The following is a 21,126-nucleotide window of genomic DNA, read 5'->3' as shown; positions in this document are numbered from 1 at the left end:
GGGTACCTTACAGGGCTGTGAACTTCACAAAAAGGGTGCCATGTCTTCATCTCACTACAGCTCCCTTATAGATAACTAGTCTTTTAGCCCGTCACATTAACAGGTGCTAGAATATATGTCTGTCTGTCTTTCTTTCTTTCTGTCTCTCTCTCTCTCTGTCTTTCTCTCTCCCTGGCTCCCTTTCTTTGTTTGTCTTTCTGTCTCTTTCCCTGCTCCCTGTGCAGCAGCAGCATTTCCCCCCACCCTACTTCTCTTCCCGCGGTCTGGCTTGCTCCATTATTCCCATCTGGGTAACTTCTGTGAGGCAACTTTCTGCCTAGGTGCCCTAGTTTGGCAGCTGCTGACACTCCTTATCCAAACATAACTAAAGGGAGACTCAGCCTTAATTGCTAAAGACACTGGGCATGTGCAAATTCAAAGGAAAATAAAGTCAAACTAAACAAACAATAAAAAAAGGGGGGGGGGAACAATCACTAAACAGGGCTGTTTTGTACAATTATCAGATCATTTCCTGCTCATTAAAGAGATTAGTATGACCTGTGGCTTACTAAAAAGAAAGGGTGTGCGGAAAAATAGCACGCACACAAAAAGAATATATAGGGAAGAAGAAGAAGATGAAAGGCGGGAGAAATGCACTCAAAAATCTTTACCAGGGGAGTCACATGGAGGAACAAATCCTGTTTGTCAGATGGGAGAGGGTAGAAGTACATGGAAACACTGTAAAACTAAAGGCCATATTACATCATCCCAATTGCACACAAAACAGGGGCATGACAAAGAGTTGACAGTACAGTAGCTAATCCCAGCTACCACGTTAATCCGAGCCGATGCCATCTTTGTGGGACGTCAGCGGCCACTGTCGGTACACCACGTCCCCGTCAGGCTCGGAGAACTCTCGCGCACCTGGAGGCGCCGTCGTGGTCCCGCCCGAGAGTGGAACAGGGAGGGGGAGGGGGTTGCAGCTTGTGGAGGCAATCGGCGGCTGGCTGCGGTCCCGGCTGGAGTCCTGGTGACGTAGTAAGCGCACATGCGCACTCTTGTGGCCACATCCCAACAGATCAGATCTCAGGGAACATGGCTTAAGAGTACGCATGCGCGTTTAGCATTTTATTATAGATTGTGAGCTCCCCAAACTATCTCCAAAAACTCGTAGACCCACCTATCAACCACCCCAATAGCCCTTATGGCTACAGAAGTCTCTTATAGGGCAGTACAAAAGGGTTTGGTTTTTTTTTTAGGGGAGTGCACATGTTTAGACAGCAATGTAGCGATTACAGTGGCTTATGGGTATGGGTCCTCCTCTCCATGGATCCCTAACCCATCTCCAAGACGACTTAAGCCGCCTCTGCGCAGGTTGACTAGGCTTTCCTATGCCAGGCTGCCAGGTGATGTTCTGGAGGTACAATTTTCAAGTTGTGCTTAATATTTTTAGGGGGGGGTATGGGGGTCTATATTATGTGTTTGCAGTGCTTATCTGGTGACTTTGTGTGACTTAGACCACTGTTCTTCAACCACCGGTCTATGGACCAGTGCCGGTCCACAGAAATTTCCTGCCGGTCCACAGAGCCAGCACGTGCATCAGGCCCAAAACAGTGTTCTTCAACCGCCGGTCCACGGTGCGATCAATGTGGCGTTATCTTCGAGCCAGCTTCCTCTTCTTAACTGATTCAGTGCACAAAGCCACGGGCAGTGGCTCCTACGGGCATCCTGCGCCTGAACCGAAGTCTTCTCTCTGACGTTGCAACGTCAGAGGGAAGGCTTTCAGATGAGGCATGGGACGTGCAAGGTGCAATTAGTACTATTATGGGGGCGGGGCCTGGGGTGGAGATTGGGTAGAGATGGGCGGGGTCTGGCCCACGACTTAGCCCAGTGTTCTTCAACCGCCTGTCCAAGGACCGATGCCGGTCCACAGATTAATTCTTTTATTTCTGCCGGTCCATAGGTGTAAAAAGGTTGAAAAACACTGACTTAGACCATGTTTTAAATGGTCTAAGTCACAATGTCCAAGTTCCGTCGATCCTGTGCTGTATAACTTTCAGTTATACATGCAGTACAACTAAGTCTAAGCTGGCCCACGTCCTGCCCAACTACCGCCCTCGACACTCCTCCAGAACTGCCCCGTATGAAGGCCTAGGTCATTTATATGTATGTCCAAAACCCATTTTTATTATTGGCACTTGGACGTTTTTGACTGATGATTATCCAAGTGCCAACTTAGGCTGTTTTTCTCTTTCGATTATGAGCCCCTTAGTGTCCATTAGTCAAACATTTCAATCCTCTGAAGCGAGTCGCTTTACTCTGTAACATCTCTAGACATGTCCAGAAATCCTCTTCTATAATCTGCCTTGAACTGCAAGTTAATAGCAGAATTTAAAAAAATCACTAATGTAATGTAATATTCAGCTGAATAATAATAATTTTTAATTATTTGTATTCAGCAGAATAGTAAAATATATTCTATTTTGTACTGGTCTAAATTAATTTCCAGTGATTCACAAGATAACTAGTTCCATTGCAATCTTCCCATGGTTCCCTACATTGAACTGATTCTCCTGCTTTTATCTTATGTCCAGGTTGCTGCTGTGAAGCATTATCTGATGACTGTGTCGAAACCACCTCCTCAGAGTTATTATAATGCCAGTGGCCGTGCATATCCTGACGTTGCTGCCCTCTCTGATAATTACTGGGTGGTGAGCAACCGGATTCCTATCCCATGGGTGTCTGGGACCTCGGTAGGGTGGCTTCCAATGTAATGTTACACTTTGAACATACTCCCAGCCTCTTCTGTCATTGCCTTTTCTACACCCACATTGTCTTTCTTCCTTAGCTTTTTTATCCCTGAACTTCCCCTCCTCCTTTTCTGCACCTGTTTCCTTTCCTTGCCTCTGCTGTGTTCTTCCCCCAAATTTATCTTCTTTTATGTTTACTGTGATTTTAATTGTAGTTTTCAGGGCCAGGATGGGTAAAACTGCTGTACGTGTTAGAATTACATTGCCTCCTAAGCGTGGGAGAACTTTGATCAGACTGTGCACGTGCAAGCTTCCCTAGTTATGCCCTTACAGAGGGCTGGAATTTTACATTTCATGGTCTTTAATAGTGATGCATGGATGGAACATGGTCTGTTCATATCGTAAATAAGAAGGAGCAGTAAATGAAAGGAAGGACCATGTTAATAAGCTGTCAGATGTCTACAGCTCCTTGTGACCCTGGACCAATTACTTAACCCTTCACTGCCCCAGGTTCACAACTTAGATCGTCAGCCAAAAAGTACCTGCATAAAGGATAGGTGGTAAATCAAATCCATGACCTTTCACCCTTTACGTAGCTGCTGGATGATGTGAGAGAATCTTCTGTTTAACTTGGTGTATTATTATGAATTAACTAGCATAACGTTTATCGTTTATTAAAACTTGATATAACGCCTTAGTTGCAACACAATTCAAAGCCATTTTCAAAACAGAAATAGAACACCATTAGTTAAAGGACAGGATCAAAGAGCATAAAGATACAACAGTCCAAAATTTCATAACATAACATGTGCTCACCATTACTTTTGCTTCAAATCTATCCCTTTTTTTCCTTTTCTCTCTCAAAAAGGAATGTTTTTATAAACATTTGAAATTTAGTATAGGAAGCATCCCAGCGAGTAATCACCAAACCAAATTAATTCCCACAGCTAAATGCTCTAATTTCAAAATTCCTTCTTTAAAAGACATAGAAACCCTCATTCAACAAATAAACTATAAAACTCAATAAAACTTTTTGAACAAAAAAAAAAAAAAATAAATTCCCGATCGGAAATTATCCCCCCATTCTATTTAAAAAAATTCTTCCATTGCTTTGGATCTTTTATTCATTCTATCATGCTAAAAAGCTTACTTACTGCAACAGTCCCTCCCCCCTGGAAAACCGCTATCATCTCTCCTATACTTAAAGATTTCAAAACCAGTATTGACGACTCTACAAACTACCGCCCAATTGCCAATATACCTTTTTTGGCCAAATTAACAGAAAAACTGATATTTAATCACGTTTCCGACTTCATTGAAACAACCAATGTTTTGCATCTCAACCAAACAGGTTTCCATAAATTCCACAATACTGAATATTCATTGATTGGCTTAATAACTAACATTCATTATTTCTTAGATCACCACAAGTCTGTTGTTCTGTTCTCTCTGGACATTTCCGCAGCATTCGACACAATAGATCACGACTTACTTATTAATCGGCTAGAATCGATAGGCATTAGTGACTAAGTGCTTAGCTGGTTTATATCCTATCTCTCAAACCGCACTTGCTTTGTTAAGTTCAATAACGAATTTTCGAACGCCTATTTTTCATCTTATGGGATTCCTCAAGGATCTATTCTGTCGCCCCTTCTGTTTAATATTTTCCTTTCACCGCTTCTGAGTCTCTGCCAGTCAATTGGTTTTACTGCCTTCTCCTACGCAGACGATATCCAACTTATTCACCCTCTTGATCCAGAAAATAACAATGATATCCAATCTATAAATAAAAAACTAGAAACAGTACAAGACTGGCTTAACTCAAACAAACTATCTTTAAACATAAAAAAAACAAAATCCATGATCTTCTCCTGGAAAAAAGACATTGGCTTGAAGACCCCATTCATTCTTAACAACATCTCACTAGAGTTCGTCTCCACTTTAAAAATCCTTGGGGTAACAATCAATGACAAACTATTGTTCCACGAACACATCAATTATATAATCAAAACTTGCTTCTACAAACTACGTTTAATTTGATCAATCGCCAAATTTCTCGAGCCCAAATCTATCAACATTTTGGTTCACTCGCTAATTATAGCTAAAATGGACTATTGTAACTCTCTACTTAACATCTCTCAAAAATAAAAGAGAAGACTTCAAATTATCCAAAATACAGCTATTAAATTAATCTATAACGCCAAGAAATATGACCATGTTACGCCACTCTTGATTGACTCCCACTGGCTTCCTATCAGTCACCGCATTTTCTTCAAGGTTATGCTTTTAACATTTAAAACCCTCATCTACAATGAACCCCAATTTATAGTCAGAATGTTAATACCCCATAATACTATGCGACCACTTAGATCATCCTCCCAGAATCTCCTAACTATATCCTCCTTGAAAATAATAGGCACGAGAAGATTAGACATGTTTTCCGTAATGGGCCCCCAATGGTGGAACTCATTACCATAATATATTACAAATGAAAAAGATCTTTTCTCTTTTAAAAAATCACTAAAAACTCATCTTTTTAAAGATGCTTTTAACATTTAGATTTAAGACTTGTTTTATATACTCAGATTTTTAATCCTCCTTTTTTGTTTTTCACATCGAAAAAAACTTGTAACTTTCCCCCTCTCTCCTCCCAATTCATGTTTGTCTTGTTGTCACGTAATTGTCATTTTGTTTGTCTTTTTTGCATCTCTACTCTTTTTATAATTATGTACATCGCTTAGCAAACTGATTAAGCGATTCATCAAATACTAATAAACTTGAAGGTAATGAATTCCATAACAATGGAGCAATTGAAAAAAAGTGCTCATAGGGCTTTGTTTCAAATAAGGTAAACAGGACAGGATGTTCCGGGCTAAGAATTTGTTTCCTTAATGGAAGAACAGTGTGCTTTAAAGTGGCTTTAATTCCTGATGTGATTGTTCACAATAACCTGGATATTTGGGGTTGTACAGAATACTGACTGAGTGCTAATGATTTATTTCGACAGGATATTTATAGTCAGTATTCAGAGATGGGAATAAAAAAATAGCAGCTTTCTGCCAAGTGGGGGAAATCAGCCAGCGACTCAAGAGATTAGTCCCTTAATAGCAAGCAATGGACACCACAGTAGGTTCAAGGCAGTTCAATCTTTAATAAACTTAAAATACACATATAAAGAATTACGATACAATGGGCAAGTTCCCTTCACTCACCCCTTTGCAGGAGTCCAGGCCTAATTGAAAGACAGCAGCACTGACAAGGAATCCAGGGATCCATGAGACACAACCCAGAACACGCTGCAGACTTTGGAAGGCAGTAATTGGGGCCTGCTGGAAATTTAGGACCACAACGAGATTGGGGACACAGGTCCTCCTACAAACAGGAAGGCTCAGGCTCCGCACCTGTGTTTGAAGAACTTTGTTTTTTTTCAGTGGCACTGAGCTTATGTGATATTCACTCACTAGACGTATAGGACAGTGGTCTCAAACGCATACCCTTTGCAGGGCCACATTTTGGATTTTTAGGTACTTGGAAGGCCTCAGAAAAAATAGTTCATGTCTTATTAAAGAAATGACAATTTTGCACGAGGTAAAACTCTTTGGCTAAGTCTTAATAATAATATTGTCATTTATAGCTAAAAAGACATATGATCAAGAAACTGATTTTACTTTTGTGGTTATGATAAACATACCGAGGGACTCAAAATAGTACCTGGCGGGCCGCAAGTTTGAGACCACTGCTTTAGGACATCTAAAGCACGCTGCAAGGTTAAAATCTTAGAGACATTAACTGGAAAAAATGTCCATCTCATATAATCCCCATTTTCCTCCTCTCTATTATGCAAATTAAAATCTTGTAAAACTCTCATTCAGATTTACTAGTATAAACAACACACACAAACCTTTTCAGTGCAGGAATTAACAGGGGCTGAATTCTCACAGGCAATCAGTACTACCTGGCCCTTTGCCTTGAATCATGCACAAAAGAGATCAATTAAGGGCCAATAATCAAAAGGATTTGGGGGTCGATAAACGTAGAAGTCCCCTGTCCGCCATTTGTCAATGTACAGATAACAGAAGCATAAATCACTCTACCTACCTCGTTCTGAAGCCAGGAACCAAATGTGCACACATGAAATAGAATACTAACACACATGCATGTGTAAAGTACAGTAACACGTTAGTGCAAGCTGTGCTCTCAGCCGTGTTCTGTACTGTGAGTGTGCAGCTGTCGCGTGTGAAAGTGAGAACAAGGACAAAACGAAAATCCAACAAATATGCAGTAAAAATACGATGAACAAAAGACCAATGCACAAGCTGCAGGCAAAGTTTATTTAGAACAAAGCACTTTATATAGAATATGGGACCCAACACGGTCACGTCTTCTTCAGGGATCCCCAAAAGTGGTAGTAACAAGGGACACACAACAAATGCCTGATCTGTGTATTGTGTACGTAGGCTGCAGTACCTTTCTTTGTATTTTGTTCAAATTGGGGAGAGCTTGGATGTGTCCATCACTTATGGTCACGGTTTCTACCATGTTGTTTGCAGGACTAGAAAAGCGCACCTAGACACAGCACTTAAAATGCAACAGACGTGTTCTGCATATGTGCCAGGGTTCTACAATGCAATCTGGGCACCCAGCTGACATTAGAGAATTAGCGCTCAGCGTTCAGCCTAAATTGTGGCTCCCATTTATCATATAGTGTCGGGTGGAGCCAGGTTGGCATGTGGGAAATAATGGCTATATGACGGCAGTTTGAAAAGTTAAACAAACCTGTTTTTCTGACAGGATGGAAAAAACTGGACACTTGCTAGACTAAACCCCCCCCCCCTTTTCCTAAGCCACAGTAGTAGAAAATTCCTACTGCAGCTTCCTGTGACTCTGACCAAGTCACGTAACCCTCCACTGTCTCAGGAACAAAATAAGTGCCAATATATAATAAGTAAACCACTTTGATTTTAAGTCCCATTCCCATATAGAAATTCTCTGGATATGAATTAAAACAATTTAGCTTCTCAAAATCTCAAAACAGTTCATCAGAGCTTACAATAGAAGCAATAATAATAATATATAAATTTATAAAGCACCCTTTGTGAAAACCTACACTAAACTTACAAACACAGACATCAACAGTAACGACACCGGCTTAAAATAAATAACTGCAAAACAGTCTCATGCCCATTCACTGGGGTTAACCTGAAAGCCCAATCTCTTTATGGTCCCCAAGGATCATCAGTAAATAGGACAGTTCTAGGGCCTGTTACATAAGAATAGCCTTACTGGGTCTTCCTCCAACTGTAACTTTGGATTCCGGGGTCTCCCTGATATTGGGAGTTCTCATAGACTCTTCTCTTACCTTTAAGGATCAAATAAACTCTTATCAAGAAGTGCTTTTTTAGCCTTCGAATGTTGAGGAAGGTCAGAAACTTTTTCCACCAACAACACTTCTTTGTTCTGGGCCAATCCATCATATTATCCTGGCTAGATTAATGTAATGCTATCTATCTCGGCATAACAAAGACTCCAACTGATACAAAATACCGCTGCAAAATTAATTTTTGGAAAAAGTAAATTTGACCATGTGTCTCCTTTGCTTTTAAACATTCACTGGCTTCCGGTCTATGTCAGGATTCACTTCAAATGTGCATTTACTTTTAAAATTTTATATGGTGTCTTCATCCCTCTTCTCCCTTTATTAAGGAATGCTTATAGATTCTTCTATGCAAGAGGCACCCAACAATTCAAACTCTCCCTTCCTCCAGTGAAAGGAATTAAAAGAGTCAAGAATTTTAGTCAATCCTTGGTTTTCAAATTTTCTCAACTAAGGAACGAACTTCCTCTTATTTTAAGGGGCCCTCTAATTTTTCATAGGCTGTGTGCGCAAAAAATTTCATCTGTGCGCATTTTAAAGAAAAACTAAATTTGTGTGTGCTATAAAATGATTGCCAGAGGGCCCGGAGTTCAGTTATGGGCATTTATGGGCAGGTCTTTGAGTTTAGTCTGAATTAACGAAAACACAATGTAATTTTAGTTACACTTTATGTTAATTACACTTTATGTAACATAAAGTCTCATTTCAATAAACATAAATTATGTTTCACTGAAATGTTTCATTGAGCGCTACCTATAAATAAGGTATCATTGTACTTTATACTTAATTAAAATAAATAACAGCAATTTAGTTTTCAAAGTTTTTCCCTGTGATCTTTCATATTTATCCAGTCCGAATAAATTCTGTCAAGATCTGTTGAGCCTCCATCTTGAAGGTGACTCTTAACACGCATCAGCATTTCCAAATGCTCTAAATATAAACGATTCCTTTGTTTAGTCTTCATATTGTTCATTAGACTAAAACCACGCTCACAATCTGAACTAGAAGCTAAGAATGTGGCACCAATGTCCATCAATTTTGCTAAATCTGCAAATTGATCATTCTGAAATGCAAATTTAGTCATATCTGGAAAGCTGTTTATGAGATTTCTTTTGATTTTTTCTGCAAGAAGGAATTTAAAGTCATTGTATTGCTGAATAATAACACTTTCCTCCGGAAGAAATTGTTTATACTTTAAACAAAGAGATCTGATATGTCCATTTCTGAAGTCAAAGTCGCATTGTGATATTGCTGTACAGTCAAAAGCAGACCATTCCTCAACTTCATTTTCAGGAAATCTTTCACTCAGAAGCAAACATAGGATGTTGATGAAGGTTAATATGGAATTAGTATCCACTGAAACTTTTTCTCCAGACCTCATCCTGTTGTCAAGGAGACTGTTGACTTTATCACTCCACTTAACCTTATCGCCTAAGTATTGCATTCGAAGTTTGTTCAATTTACCCTGTGCAAGATGATAAGCTTCCAATGGTGTCAAACCACGTTTTTGAAATGCCATGGTTAAGGAAGCCAGTTCTGATAAGACATCATTCAAAACTTCAAGTGTAATATGAAATTGTTCATTGTTCAGCTTCTTATAGCAGTACTTTGCAATAGGATCATTATCTTTGTCTTCTTCAAAATATTTTAACAGGGGATCATAATTTCGAATAATTGCTTTAAGTGCAAAGTGTCTAGATAACCAGCGCACTTCATTCAGAGGTCTGAAAGCAATTGATTCCCATTCAGATGCATCTGCTATTTCTTGAAATTTGCATCGTTTAGTAGAAGACCGACAGAACACCGTGTACAGTTCTCATTACAGTTTCTAGTTCTTTCCATGAATCGGAAAGTCCCAAATCTTCCCGATGTGCAACACAATGTTGCTGCACTAAATGTGGAATGTCTTTTCTCAGCTGTGCTGCAACACCATCTATTTTGCCCAACATAACAGAGGCACCATCAGAGGTGAACATAACCATTTTATTCAGGTCAAGTTCATGTTTCCTATAGAATTCCCTAATTGCTGTTACTATTGATGTAGCATCACATGCTTCCAACTGTAGCATCCCACCAAATGATGTCCTATACTGTGAACCTGCCGGTGCCGGGTTTTCCGGATGTCCACCGACCAGGGTTCAGTAACGACCGACTTAGACGTGTCCTCAAAAGAAATTGAAGATCCTGCTGGTTCTTATCAATATAAAACAAAATAAATGTCAGGTCCAATAAAGGTTTGCAAAAGTATTTTAGTTCAACTTTATTGCTGTGATAGCGAACAGCTATAGTGCAGGCTTTGCACTCAAATATAAACAAAAATCTGGGCTTACAAAAATTCCAGCCCACACCTTTCTTGCAGGTAGGTTCAACAATGACTCTATGGTAGCCTTGCCCTGTTAGATTCACAGTCCCCAAAGGGCAAGCTAAAGCCACCAAAATTATATAGTCTTTATACGGGAGCTTCATAATGGGGTTTTAAACACAGTTAGCTTGTACTGCCTAGGCTTGGGTTTTAGCCGGCCTCTCCCAGTCAACTTAACAGATAGTTGGTGGGGGAGGGGAGTAGCTGAATCCACTAATTTATAGCTTGCCAAAAAACTGGCCCCACAATCCCGGCCTGAGGATCTTGTGTGGATTCTTCCCCACTACTATCCCTTTCTTCCGGGCAGCCACCACAAAGTCCCATTCAAACAGAGACAAAACCAAAAGTCCAAATGTTCAAACAAGAAAAAAAACCTCTTTCTTCACTGTCATAGGTAATAAGGCACACCTGCAGCTGTGAACCTAGCACTGCTCACACTGCCTGCCCTTGCCTTGCGCTCCTAGACAGCCTTAAAAGAAAACCAAATTTAACAGCCACCAAAAACCCCAAAGAAATCAAACTTAGCTTTGATCCATAGAGCTATCTTCAGGTTTCAGGGAAGTATCCATGAATTCAATGGTATCCTGGCTGGCTGGTTGGTCTCAGGGACAGAGGTAACATCTGCCATCTCCACATCCAGATTCTGTGAGGGATCAGGAGCCCAGTCCCTTGAGCCTCCTTCCTGGGCTGATCCAGGGTAGACTGACTTGTTTCTCCTGAGCTGAGCCTCTAAAGCCCTGAGCTGGACACGCCCTAACCTGCAAGGGGGAGGAACAATCTGTAGCTTCTGCTGGGCTTTCTGATTAGCCCTAATTGGGTCCAGCAGTTGTGCCTTGGCTGTGCTGTGAGCCTGCCTCTTAGGCTGTTCTTTTTTCAAAGGCACCTCCTGCTGCACCGGGCTATTCCCACTCTCATCTTCCCCTCCCCAGGGTCCTGTAAACTGATGGTTTAATGGGAACTCAGGTTTTAACTGCTTGTCTGAGCTCAGCCTGTCACTCTGGTTAGCCCTTTTTAAGGTAAGCTTAGGGCTAGGCGCAGCCTTCCCTAGCACAAGCTGGGCTTCAGGACTAGGGTTGTGACAATACTCATTTGAATTGACTGGCCGATACTTAAAGTAGAGTATTAAGTACTTGTTGAGAGAAATGTTTGTGCTTTCATCAACAGTTAACATATGATACGATGCTAATTTAATGTCTGCCATACGATCATCTTGCATGATGCCATTGATAATTCCAAGAAATTCAAACGCATAGTTTTTGCTTCTCCAGCTATCAGGTATACTAACATACTTCGCCATGTGCTCACTGATATCTTGAACAGAGAGCATTGAGATATTCATCTTAATGGCTTAATTTCATCAGGACTGGAACGCTTCTGTTCATTACTAATCTGCCTGTTTTCTTTTTTTGGTTGGGCTTTCAAGCAACATGTTAACCAGTCCCCCTCTTAAATTCGGATTTGTACTTCTGAGTTTCCTAATACTGTCGGTATGAGATTTACTTGATAGATGGCATTTCAGAAAGTCCAGTTTCCAAACATCATCCCATATTTTTCCAGTAGAGAATTTTCCAATTGCTTTGGCATCTTGACAATAACAACACACAACTCCATCGTCTTCGTCATAGGTAAATATTTCACACAGTCGAACACGCATTGTATTTCGAGATTCTGGTGTCTCTGTTTCAACAATTTTTTTAAGCCATTCAGACCTAAAAGCTGTTGCAGCTCTCTTGCGTTTTACACTTTTCACCATTCACAGTTTAGACATTTTAAGAGTTATATCTGGTTGCAATTTAATAAACGAATACAGTTATACAACCACAGTACCACACTGCACACTACGATTCCACGAAATAAACAATATGGCGGAACTTCAGGAAGTGTTTCATATCCTATGGGCCATAGGCTAAGGCCCTATGGGGCATGTGATGTGTCAAGTTCAACTGCCAAAGATAACAGAATCACGTGAATGACTTAAAATTTATATTATAGCGCTTCAATAAATGTGATAAATGGGAAATCGGAACAGCTGGTCTTCTGCAACATTTCATTTTAGCAGTGAAAATCATTTTAGGCAAAATTTTATTTTTTTGTGCGCGCTATTTTAATTTGTGTGCGTGGGTTCGGCAAGTTGTGTGTGCATGCACAAACGCACAGCTTAGAGGGAACATTGGTCCTGGTCCTTTTCAACTTTTTCGTAAATCTCTAAAAACTTTTATTTGCCCAACATTTCGGAAACCAGTCATATTAATATTTTCGGATTGTTACTTTTTTCAGTATCTTTTTAGTTACTGTTAACCGAGTCGAGCTCCTTTCTGGCTGAAGACCCGGTATACAAAGCTAAGTTTTAGTTTAGTTTAGGTCAGTGGTCCATCAAGCCCAGTAGCCCGATCTCACGGTGGCCAATCCAGGTCCTTAGTACCTGGCCAAAACCCAAGGAGTAGCAACATTCCATACAGAATTTTAAAGACTAGCAAGATTCTGGGATCCCAGCAACATTCCATGCTACCGATCCAGGACTATGGACTTTGGAACTTGGCCAAACCTACGCTATCCGCTCTTACCACAACCTCTGGCAATGCATTCTAGAGCTTAACTATTCTCTGAGAGAAAAAATATTTCCTTCTATTGGTTGTAAAAGTATTTCCCTCTAACTTCATCGCATGTCCCCTAGTCTTTGTAATTTTTGACGGAGTGAAAAATCGATCCACGTGTACCCATTCTATTCCACTCAGGATTTTGTAGACTTCAATCATATTTCCCCTCAGCTGTCTCTTTTCCAAGCTGAAGAGCCCTAACCTTTTTAGTTTTTCCTCATATGAGAGGAGTTCCATCTCCTTTATCACTCTTCTTTGAACCTTTTCTAGTGCTGCTATATCTTTCTTGAGATAAGGAGACCAGAATTGAACACAATACTCCAGGTGACGTTGCACCATGGAGCGATACAGAGGCATTATAACATTCTTAGTCCTGTTTTAATATTTGTGGTGCTGCCTTTTCAAAAGTAGGTTTATTGGTGTGTGACTTCTGGCTGCTATTAAGGTATAGTAGATGTGCTACATACCCTTTAAACGTTTTTCTGCATTCCATGTCTGGAAGTAGAGGAAGTTCATATTGCTGTTAGTGATGTGACACCAGACTATTATTTATTTAGCATGGGGACACATCTTGATTCTGCTCTGCATGCTTTATTGGAGCATTTCTGTCTACCGAACTTGAGGTGCAAGTTTTTAGTGGGGATTTTGTTCCATTCTGTATATTTTGGGGTTAAAGTAATGTTACTGAACGGTTGAAACTAACCTAGGATTTATTTCTGTTTCTCTCATTGTGTATGTGCATGTAATATCTTTCTCCAGGCTTCAACTCCAGTTTTTGGAGGAATCCTGTCTCTGATTAATGATCAAAGGTTGCAGAAGGGTTTGGCTCCCTTGGGTTTCCTGAATCCTGCCCTCTACAAGCTGCAATCCAGTGGAAACAGCACTGCCCTCTTTGATGTAAGTGATAATGACAATTGGTGAGCATATTATAAGGCTGAACCAACCATCCGTATGCATCTACTGATTGTACACTCCATGTGTGTTGGCACCATTAAGCCTCAGGAGGCCCATTTCAGTTGCAGCTGTGCTACTCGGTGTCTGCTTAGTCTCCCTCTCCTTCTCTCCCCAATCACATCATTACAAGGGGACACTGGTACTCACAGAGCATCATGAAACCCTGCAGACCCCCTGTGTGTGTACGGATATTATGTTGAATCACAGCTTGCAGCAAATTATAATTCCACATATGAAGTAGTAAGGGGTGAATTCTATAAAAGTTACACGTACTGCATAGATCTTTAGAGTAATATTGTCTTCACAGCTCTATGCCAGTGTTTTACCTAGGCATGTTGTTTACAGAAGAGTGCTTTTCTTGCATGGCACATGTCTGCATGGGCAGAGCATAGCAGCATGTCACTTAGAGGGTACTAGAAAGTACACGTCTCTTCAGCTGGACAGAGAAAGGGTGGCTAATGTTCCTTACAGATCCCAAGTATAAAGGGATACATATCTTCAGCATTCAGGCTCTTGCAATTGCATAAGTCCTCACTGGCAAGTTCTAGGAGTGAATACAGCCACTTAGGAAAGCTGCTTTAAAGAACAGGCTCATGCAACTGATCTTTAAATGACTGTATAAAAACACAACAGAACCATTGTGATAAAGTAGCGACAATGGTGCAAATGACATAGATGAATTCAAATATTATAGCAACAAAAAAAACAAAGATATAGGTTGCTTAGTGAAATCCATAAAATAAATTGCGCACCAGCTAAAAGTATGCTTTTAGGGTTCCCCCCCCTCCCAAATGCCTAATATTTAAAGGCAAGGAAATGCATGATCCAGGGCCTGTGTGCATCTGACAGAATTCTGTAACTATCACAAAATGAGATGACCCAATGTTCCACAGAAGAAGGAGCAATCTAAAAAGAAACCAAGCTATGGAGAAACACAATGTTCTTGACTTTCCTTTATTTCTTCAAGATATCCTCGAACAATGGTAAAATTAATCCACAACAAACATATTAAGTCTACCGTGACCCGACACAGGCTGTGTTTCAGCTGCCGAGCCTTTTTCAAGGGTCCTAAAGTCAGTTGTAAACAAGTGGTTGGTATAAAGGAATTGAATTTCAATCTCGAAAAGTCTGAAGGGCAAAGAGAGAGCAGAACTCTGATTCGCTGTTTACGACTGACTTTAGGACCCTTGAAAAAGGCTCGTCAGCTAAAACACGGCCTGTATTGGGTCACAGTAGTCTTTTATATGTTTGTTGTGGATTAATTTTACCATTGTTTGAGGATATCTTGAAGAAATAAAGGAAAGTCAAGAACATTGTGTTTCTCCACAGCTTGGTTTCTTTTTGGACTAAAGAAACCTGTCAGTAGACAAACGAAGCCAGTGGATTGAAAATATGAGGGAGCACATCCTGTAACACCTCAACAATTATAGAAACCTGTTGACATGCCATTTTCCAGGTGCCAGGCTCATATATGACATCTGCAGACAGCATTCCAGTCATCTTTTAAAATATTTAGCAAAATTCTTAGTTCATCTTATTGATTTATTAGGGTTTATTTTCGCCAAGGCAGTGTGTACAGCAAGAATAAGTCAAGCTTGCTCTCTATAATAGACAGAGCAGCAGACAAATTCCGATCACAAATCCCACAGCCAGTGTTAGTCTTTTGATGGGAAGAACCAAACTTTTCCAGAGTTGTGCGTTGGAACAATGCTTTGCTGGAGAAGGGCATCACATCATGTGACGTGGTACTCTCCTTGGGAGGACCTTAGTGACCTTGGAGGTGTGTAGAAGGGGATTCTGTCCTTCAAATTCTCTGGCCCGTTTCCTTTAAAGGATTTGAAGATCAGACAAAACAAGTCAGAGGGAGCCTCCCTGAAATGTTCCTTGCAGTGCAATTAGTTACCTACAGTATACTTAACATGAAGTAGTGACTTTTCTATGTTAACTGTGCACCTACCTGATTCAGAGTTCTGGGAATGCTCCCAACAGTTAACATACAGATTTTGCAGTCATTGCACAATAATTTGGGCTGTAAACAGACTTTAAAAGGGGGCTTGAGCTGGAAGAAAGATCTAAGTAGGCTGAGTTGCAGATCGGTGAGCTCTTATCTATAGCTGTGTGGGTGTCTCTTGACTGCACAGTGTGTGTGTGTGTGTGTGTGGGAGGGGGGTCTTTCTTTTCTCTACTGATTGTGCATATTCTGTCTGTTACAGGTGACACAGGGTTGCCATATGTCTTGCTTTGATGAAAAGGTACAGGCTCAGGGCTTCTGTGCTGCCCCACAATGGGATCCTGTGACAGGCTGGGGCACCCCAAACTTTCCCAAGCTGCTGAGAGCCTTGCTTCCTAAGTGAATCTTCAGTGACAAACTGTGTGCGTGCATTGCACGATCTACAAGCTTACAGCGAGGCCTGGACCCCAAAATTTGAGCAGATCTGCACTCTTAGAAACAGTAATGGAACCCCATCTCAGATCTGTTAAGAGAATCCTTGAACTTGTGAGCTAACTGGAAAATCCTGTAATCGAGTCATCCTGCAGTCCTGGGGCTCTGGCACTGTCCTTTTTGCAATCCACGGTCACTGGTGGCACAGATGCTGGCACCAAAGGTCCTGCGGTCTTGTCCCAAACACATCCCCATTGCTTTGCTGCATCCTAGTGATGTTCTTGCTCACATCCTGTGCATCTTTCAGCAGTATGTGCACTAGTGCTGCCTGATTCAGGAAAAAAAATTCAATTTGATTCAGCCTATTGAATTGATTTTTCAATTCGATTTTCCTGCCCAATTGGGTGTTTTTTGCATGATAATTTGAATTTTTATTCGTTTTAACATTTGAGAATTTTATAGTTTCAAATGAAAGAAAAAATACAATGTAATAACCATCAAACATAGGATCAAAATATAGGAATTTAAACAGAATATTACAATTTAAATGAAGGCAAGGCTGGTGATAAGCTGAAAATTTTTAGAAGTAATATGCAAATGGTAAAAAGGAAAATAAAGATGCAGTCTGATTGCTCTTAAACTATTCTTTCTTTCTGAGCTAAGAGCCTGCTTTACTCATAATTAATCAAGAATTACTTTTATTAGATATAAATTTAGATAACTGCTGTGGATCATAAAAGACATACCTGTCCTCCTTATAAACCAATATACATTTACAGGGGAATCGTAGAACAAAAGTTGCCCCCATCTGAATGACCTGTGGTCTCAAAATAAGAAATTGTTTTCGTCTTTTCTGGGTACTCCAAGATACATCTGGAAACATTTTGATAATATTAGTCAAAAATCTTTATATTTAAAAAACAACTTTAACATCCATTCTCTATCAGAATCAATAGCAAACTGTACCAACAATGTTGCGGGAGCCTGACTCTCAGTCTCCAACTTCTCAGGGAAATTAGTTAAGTTCAAACTATCAGCAGATAAATTCTGCTGGTTTGGACTTTGAGACTTAACTCTCTTTGAAAGGTAATACATCTTAGAGAGAGGTGGATAAGAGGTTTCTGGCACCTTCAAAATCTCATTCATATATCTCTTAAACATAACTAAAGCAGTTATTGGGTAAACTTTGGGAAAATTAATAATCCACAGATTACACCTCCTGATGGAATTTTCCAATATTTCTTGCTTGAAATGTAGATTCACACTGTCTTTAACCCAAATTAAAGCTTGAGCTTCCAAAGATTTCGTCTGGATTTCCAAATCATCAGTCTTATTTTCTAAAGTAGTCACTTTATTTTAAAATTCTAAATTCTCTGAAATTGCTTTAATACATTGTATAGAAAGTTGCTGAATTTGGTTTCCCAGTGAGACTTGCAAATTAGTGATAGCATTCCAAATTGATTCCATATTGATTACCTCAGATCTCTGCAGGGGCAAAAACTCAGTTCCAGAAACCCCTGTAGCCAACAATGTACCTGTATCCAGAGCAGCTACCATTGAAAATTCATGATCCGGCTGGGCTCCCCCCATCGAGCGCTGCAATGATACACCAGAATACTTCTCCTGCCTCAAACCTGCACAGCCGGCAGGGGAATGTCCTGGATCAATGCTTCTTCCGCTGCCTCGGGGCAGGTCGGTGGAGTGTACTCATCCGGGGACAGAGTGGCGCCCTCGAAGGAGAACTCTTATGCCTCAGCCTGCGCTTGTTCTCCAGCCAAGGAAGTCCCCGGCTGCGGTGTTGTTGAGCCCCGTTCGACGAAGACATCCATCGGGTAGGTTTGTAGAGAAGATTCATCCAGCAACACCCGGAACTTCGATTTCCTTTTGACCATCAGGTAGGCAATAAGGACTATTAGATCCTCCACGACGGCGTCTCCCCAAACAGCTCAGGCCGCCATCTTAGTCAAGCTCCGCCTCCCTTCAATTGGGTGTTTTTTAAAAACATCCTGGTGGGTTTATTTTATAGCCTCTTCACCCCCTTTGCCTTCTCCTAACCACACTGGTGCCATGGTGTAAACAAAAAAGACTTTTCCTCTCTGTTAAATCCTAGCTCACGTTTACGGTCTAACACCAGCTCTGGCAGGATACACTTTTCAAATCTGACATATTGTAATCACAAAACAGAAAATAAAATGATTTTTTTCTACCTTTTGTTGTTTGGTCATTATTCAAATTTTGTTGGTCCCTGGCTCTGGTTGTCTTCTGATAACTTGTTTGCCAGGGTCTCCTTCTTTCTCCGTGCTAACCATCAATCTTCTCTGTCCTCCCCTTCCGTTTCCCTTCCCTCCCCTGGAGGTCTGGCATCTTTCCTTTTTTTCGTCTCCATCCACAGATCCACCTTTTCTCAACTACCCTTTCATCCAGCATCTCTCCTACTTCCCCACCAGCATAAGGGTCCACCATCTCTCCCTTTCTGTTCCTTTCATCCCTAAATCCCATTGTCCACCATCTCTCTCCCTCTCCTCTGTTTTTAGACCCATTATTTCTTTCCCCCAAAGTCTGGCATATGCATGTCTCTTTGAACCCTCCTTCCCTCTGTGTACTTCTACACCAGGGCTCCCTACCTTGAAGGTCTACACCCCACCCCTGAAGCCCTGCCTGTGTCCCCCCCCCCAAAGGGACTATGTGTTCCCCCTGGCCTCCCAGCATCAATTTACCTAATTTCAGCAGCCTGCAATGTTGTGGCCGGTGGGAGTGATCTTTTCAGCATTCAGTCTCAATGCTTGCCTTCAGCTCTCGCTTTCTGTTCCCCGCTAGCTTCCTTCAGGCTGCAGTGGAAAGGGTCGAGCTGTCTGTCTTTCACAGTACCTTGTGCCACTCTCCTGCTGAGGTGGCCACCGTCACCCATCTGACCCTTGCTCTTCTGCAGGTATATGACCAATGAGTTGGGCTGCAGCTGTTTCTTGGAGCTACTACATCTCGCGAAGCTCTGGGGGAGGAGTGGGGGGCTACCGTGGCTGCTATTGCCGCCGCTGGACATCGAGCCCCTGGCAGTGGTCACTGTCTCTCCACAACGCTCACCATCGCCCGAGCCGTGTTTTCCAGCTGTCTGCAAAGGTAGTTGGGCCCCTAGGTCAGCACTTGCACCACCGGTGATGGCTCTAAGCCGGACAGCGCCTGCATCCTCATGGCATGCCCAATTTCCACAGGCTCTCGGGGGCCATGGAGTCTCCGTCACAGCTGCAGGCTGTTGCTGACAAACACACCCATTTCTAGTCTGCCGCTTTCCACTCCCAGCACATTCAAGTCACCTTGTGCCTAAGCCATGCCCCGTCACCTCAAAGCAGCCAATTAGAATCGATTCACCCAAAGTGAATCAATTCAAATCGTGAATCGGGCAGCACTAATATGCACTCTGTTTACCAGAGCCTAGATGACTCCATCATCATTGCATACATATAAGCTGCTTCTGAGCTGGGTTCCTGCTTGAATGTCATCTTATTAATTGATGCAGATTTCAATCATTTTAATTTAATCAGGATAAAACTTGAATTTAAGTAAAAGGGGTCTTACTCTCCTTCCTTCCTTTCTTTCTTATTTTCCCTAGTCTACACAAGAGGTTACCAGATTTTACCAAAGGATCTCCTAGTGTTCTGATGTTTTCTGAATGCTGCATCACCTACAGGGCTATTCTGTACTGGCTGCCACTGGCCAGTAACAATGCCAGAAACATCCCGACAGTTGTGGAAAGGGTGGAAATAAAGTTTGGGAGATGTGGAGAATAGAAACCTTAATAAAAATAAAAGTACAGCAGCCAACACTTAGCGTCTCAGTGGACAGCAGTGCAATGTCATCCTTTGGGGTTGTGTACCAGGTGGGGGCTCTCCCAGAGCTCAGGATGTGCTAGAAACCCCCTGAGCTCATATGGGCAGTGCCTGGCCATCATATATGGTTCAATACAGCAGTAGGGGAAGTAGGACAAGACAATGTGGTTGCATGCCTCTTTACTGATAAACATCCCCTGGAGTCTCTGCAGACAAGCTGGGGTGAGGCATCAACACAACAGGGTTATTCCAAAATGGATGATTGCCTTTGTCTTGAATGTGGAGCCAGGACCAGGAAGTGACCTCAGAGGAAGAGCTGAGAACATAAGAAAGGTCCATCAAGCCCAGAAGCCTGTTCTCACGGTGGCCAAACCAGGTCACTAGTACCTGGCCAAAATCTCAATAGTAGCAATATTCCATGCTACCGATCCAGGGCAAGCAGTGACTTCCCCCATGTCTTTCTCAATAACAGACTATGGACTTTTCCTCCAGGAACTTGTCCAAATCTTTCTTAAAACCAGCTACACTATCTTTTTACCACAACCTCTTGAAATGCGTTCCAGAGTGTAACTATTCTTTAAGTGAAAAAACATTTCCTAGTCCGCAAACATGGGCTCTAACTTAATCAGGGTGGAACTAGGATGCTGGCGTAAACATTTAAAAAGGAAATAGAGCAGCTTTTATACTAGAAATAGGGGGGAAGGCCAACAGTCACTCAAAAAATCATGGTTTGGAACAAGGTATCTTTAACCCTTTCAGGACCAAGGGACATATTTGTCCCATAACTTTAAAATCCTATAAATTTTGATTGGGATAGTCTACAGTTCTAAATTTGATATGTACGGATTCCATATGATACTGGCTTTATGTAAACAAACTGGTTCCGACATTCATTCATTAGCG

At 41.4% G+C, this 21,126-nt stretch overlaps 1 protein-coding gene across 2 annotated transcripts in view; it reads left to right on the top strand.

The window, feature by feature from the left end:
* TPP1 (tripeptidyl peptidase 1) overlaps nucleotides 1–18,504 on the top strand; it is a 77,623-nt gene extending 59,119 nt beyond the window's left edge. Inside the window, exons 11-13 of one of the 2 annotated variants that reach the window (XM_033949962.1) lie at nucleotides 2,574–2,732; nucleotides 13,822–13,959; nucleotides 16,230–18,504. In XM_033949962.1, coding sequence (XP_033805853.1) covers nucleotides 2,574–2,732; nucleotides 13,822–13,959; nucleotides 16,230–16,370 — 438 coding nt within the window. In that variant the 3' untranslated portion in view covers nucleotides 16,371–18,504. The remainder of the gene's footprint in view (nucleotides 1–2,573; nucleotides 2,733–13,821; nucleotides 13,960–16,229) is intronic. The other variant, XM_033949963.1, reaches the window with a different exon arrangement.
* Nucleotides 18,505–21,126: the final 2,622 nt, after the last annotated feature.

The sequence above is a fragment of the Geotrypetes seraphini genome, chromosome 6 (genome assembly GCF_902459505.1).
Source record: "Geotrypetes seraphini chromosome 6, aGeoSer1.1, whole genome shotgun sequence".
Lineage (NCBI taxonomy): Eukaryota > Metazoa > Chordata > Amphibia > Gymnophiona > Dermophiidae > Geotrypetes > Geotrypetes seraphini.
The sequence above is the reverse complement of the archived record's forward strand: the minus strand, read 5'-3'. Positions and strand labels throughout refer to the sequence as shown.